Source organism: Nanorana parkeri, unplaced genomic scaffold, assembly GCF_000935625.1.
Source record: "Nanorana parkeri isolate BGI_ZX_2015 unplaced genomic scaffold, ASM93562v1 scaffold1633, whole genome shotgun sequence".
NCBI lineage: Eukaryota > Metazoa > Chordata > Amphibia > Anura > Dicroglossidae > Nanorana > Nanorana parkeri.
Window position 1 is genome coordinate 1 of NW_017307901.1, and position 2,870 is coordinate 2,870.

Sequence of the window (2,870 nt, forward strand, 5' to 3'; positions counted from 1 at the left end):
CTGTACTGTGCACAGAGAGAGAGGCACAGCGCCATCTACAGTCAGTCACTGTACTGTGCACAGAGAGAGAGGCACAGCAAAACTGTCGATGTAACTTTAGTTAGCATTGTTTATGGGTTCACTTTAAGTTACATATTAACATACAAAGAAGAAGCTTTTGTTGTATTTCAACATACGGAATCGATGGGAATACAACTTTACTTATCGAGGCCAATTTCTTTTTCAGAGATATTCTATTGTGCGGCATAAGTGTTTCCAGTCGGCTACGGAGTGTCTGCAGAAGATCACGTAAGTGGAGGCGCTATGGATATGCAGGAACCTAATGTAAAGACTGGCACTTATATTATACTAGGGGTATTGAAAGCTGAACGCCAACCTAGGAAGCACATAATATTATTAGCGAGCCTCCTGCTGAGCTGCTCCAGCTGTTTCTTCTTAAAGTGCATTTTTCTCATGCTTCTGCTCCCCCAAACTTCTCCCTTATTCCTCCTGATTAGGATGGCTCCCGCTTTGGGCCACCCTAGTTAGAAATGGCTCCCAGTGGCACCTCCTCCTCTCGGGAGTACATGAAAGGAGAGTGGTGATGTGCTTACGCCATGCTTCTTCCTGCGGGCCGGCACGGTTGCATAGCAACCCAGTTGTGACCAGGTGATAAAAATTGCTGCTCCATGTTGTCCGCCAACCATGTCAGTGCCTGCCCAAATGGAATCATGGGAAATGTCTTTTCCTGAGGAAGTACATTGGATATGATGTGCATCACTTGCCCAGATCATCCAGCTCCGGATGCCTTAAACTTTACAGAAGGAGCTAAAGGTGTCACAAGAAAGAAAGACCTAAATTATTCGAAAACTAAGGAAATTATTGTAAAAATATCAAAATGTTGCATTGGCGGTCCGATCGCTGGTAGCATTGGCGGTCCGATCGATGGAAGCATTGGCGGTCCGATCGCTGGAACCATTGGCGGTCCGATCTCTGGAAGCATTGGCGGTCTGATAGCTGGAACCATTGGTGAACCAATCGCTGGAACCATTGGTGAACCAATCGCTGGAACCATTGGTGAACCAATCGCTGGAACCATTGGTGGTCCAGTCGCTGGAACCATTGGTGGCCAAGTCGCTGGAACCATTGGTGGCCAAGTCGCTGGAACCATTGGTGGTCCAGTCGCTGGAACCATTGGTGGTCCAGTCGCTGGAACCATTGGTGGCCAAGTCGCTGGAACCATTGGTGGTCTAGTGAACCAATCGCTGGAACCATTGGTGGTCCAGTCGCTGGAACCATTGGTGGCCAAGTCGCTGGAACCATTGGTGGTCTTTAATATCAGAGCAGAGTTCTCTTGTAAAGGATAGATAGAAGTTTCTTTGGTGTGGCGCTCATGGTGTGATTTATTTTGTGATAATTCTGAAAAACGTTTTTTATTCCCTCAGCACCACTGTGGACCCGAAAGAGAAGCTGGAAATAATTCTGAAGACCTATAAGGAGATCGAGGTGACGGTATCCCGAGTGGTGCAGAAGGATTATAAACTTCCGATGGACGATCTGCTGCCCCTCCTCATCTATGTCGTGTCCCGAGCGGGGTAATTACACAATGTTCTCTGCATGTCGTCACCAAGGGGCATATTTATAAAGCAGTGAATGTGACTTTCACCGAACATTCACTGTGGGTTATCGATCACTATGATCACACGATGAGCCGGCATCTCATTCCAGGAAATTAATGACCCTGAATGATGCCTGAATAGAGATGACTCCGTTCTTCGGGAGAAAAAAGCAGATGAAGGCATTGTCAGGGGGAGTCATGTGATCCCTGTGAGGGGTAATAACAGGGGTGTCCCTACAGTATTCGCTGCCTGAGGCCAGGGGTGGGGCGGCAGGTTGTGCTGGTGATGAGCGTTACCTGGGGAAGGGAGAGGGGGGAGAACTGGTGCTGGTGTTGTGGGGAGCTGGATGCCTTCTGCTACCTCTGGGTCCTGCTCTCACCAGGTGTCCTGCCCAGCTCACTGATGTCACTGGTTGCCAGGAGCTGGGCGGGACACCGGCCAGAGCATCACAGGTTGCTAATAGCTCTTAGAAAGGGTCACACCTGACGCCCCCTTCCGCGTGACCCAATGAGATCCCGTCTGAGGCAACCACCTGAGGTTGCTTCATTATAAGGTTGGCCCCGGGTAATAGATACCTGGAAGTATTACACAATGGGGTCAATTCATAAACTATTTGCAGGGCCCTTCATCCTGCGAATATCTGTGTACATTCATTTTCAGCAAAACATTATTGCCACTAGATCAAAAGCAGTGTGTTGTAATAATATGCTGTAGCCACTAGATGGAGTTGATGAGCACAGGAAATAAGTATTTCATTTTCCTATTCTTCTCAGCTCCGTCTAGTGGCCATGATATGGTATTACAACACACTACATTCAAACTGGTAAAAGCTCCATCAAGTGGCAATAATGTAATATTACAACAATACACTGGAATTGGGAAAAAGTATATGAAGAACAATCGTTTTTGGCATTATTCTCTCAAAATGAACATTCACAGATATTCAAGGAGTGAAGGCCCTGCGAATTGTTTTAAATAGACCCCCATTATGTAGCATGCAAGGAGTTAGCAGTGATCTGATGCTAGCTAGTGTTAACATAGTTTATGTAAAATTTGCCGATGTTATAGATGTTTCATTTTAGTTCACGTTCATTTGGAACATTGTATAAAGGTGTCAATTTTTTATTTTTTTTTACCTCCTGATATTTCTTTAGAATTTTTTAACACTTGTGTTGCCGTCTGGTATTATTGCACTGACTGTATAGTGATAGTATAAACTGTGCCTGACGATTCCATGGTTTGGGCTACGTTCTCACAACTCCTATCTGATTC

General features: G+C 46.0%; 1 protein-coding gene across 1 annotated transcript in view; it reads left to right on the top strand.

The window, feature by feature from the left end:
• Positions 1 to 148: 148 nt before the first annotated feature.
• The window catches only part of LOC108799103 (ALS2 C-terminal-like protein), a gene marked incomplete at its 5' end in the record, with an annotated part of 5,915 nt that continues 3,193 nt past the window's right edge, over positions 149 to 2,870 (top strand). Inside the window, 2 exons of the mRNA XM_018570927.1 lie at positions 149 to 288; positions 1,425 to 1,574. Of these exons, the coding sequence (XP_018426429.1) occupies positions 149 to 288; positions 1,425 to 1,574 (290 nt within the window). The remainder of the gene's footprint in view (positions 289 to 1,424; positions 1,575 to 2,870) is intronic.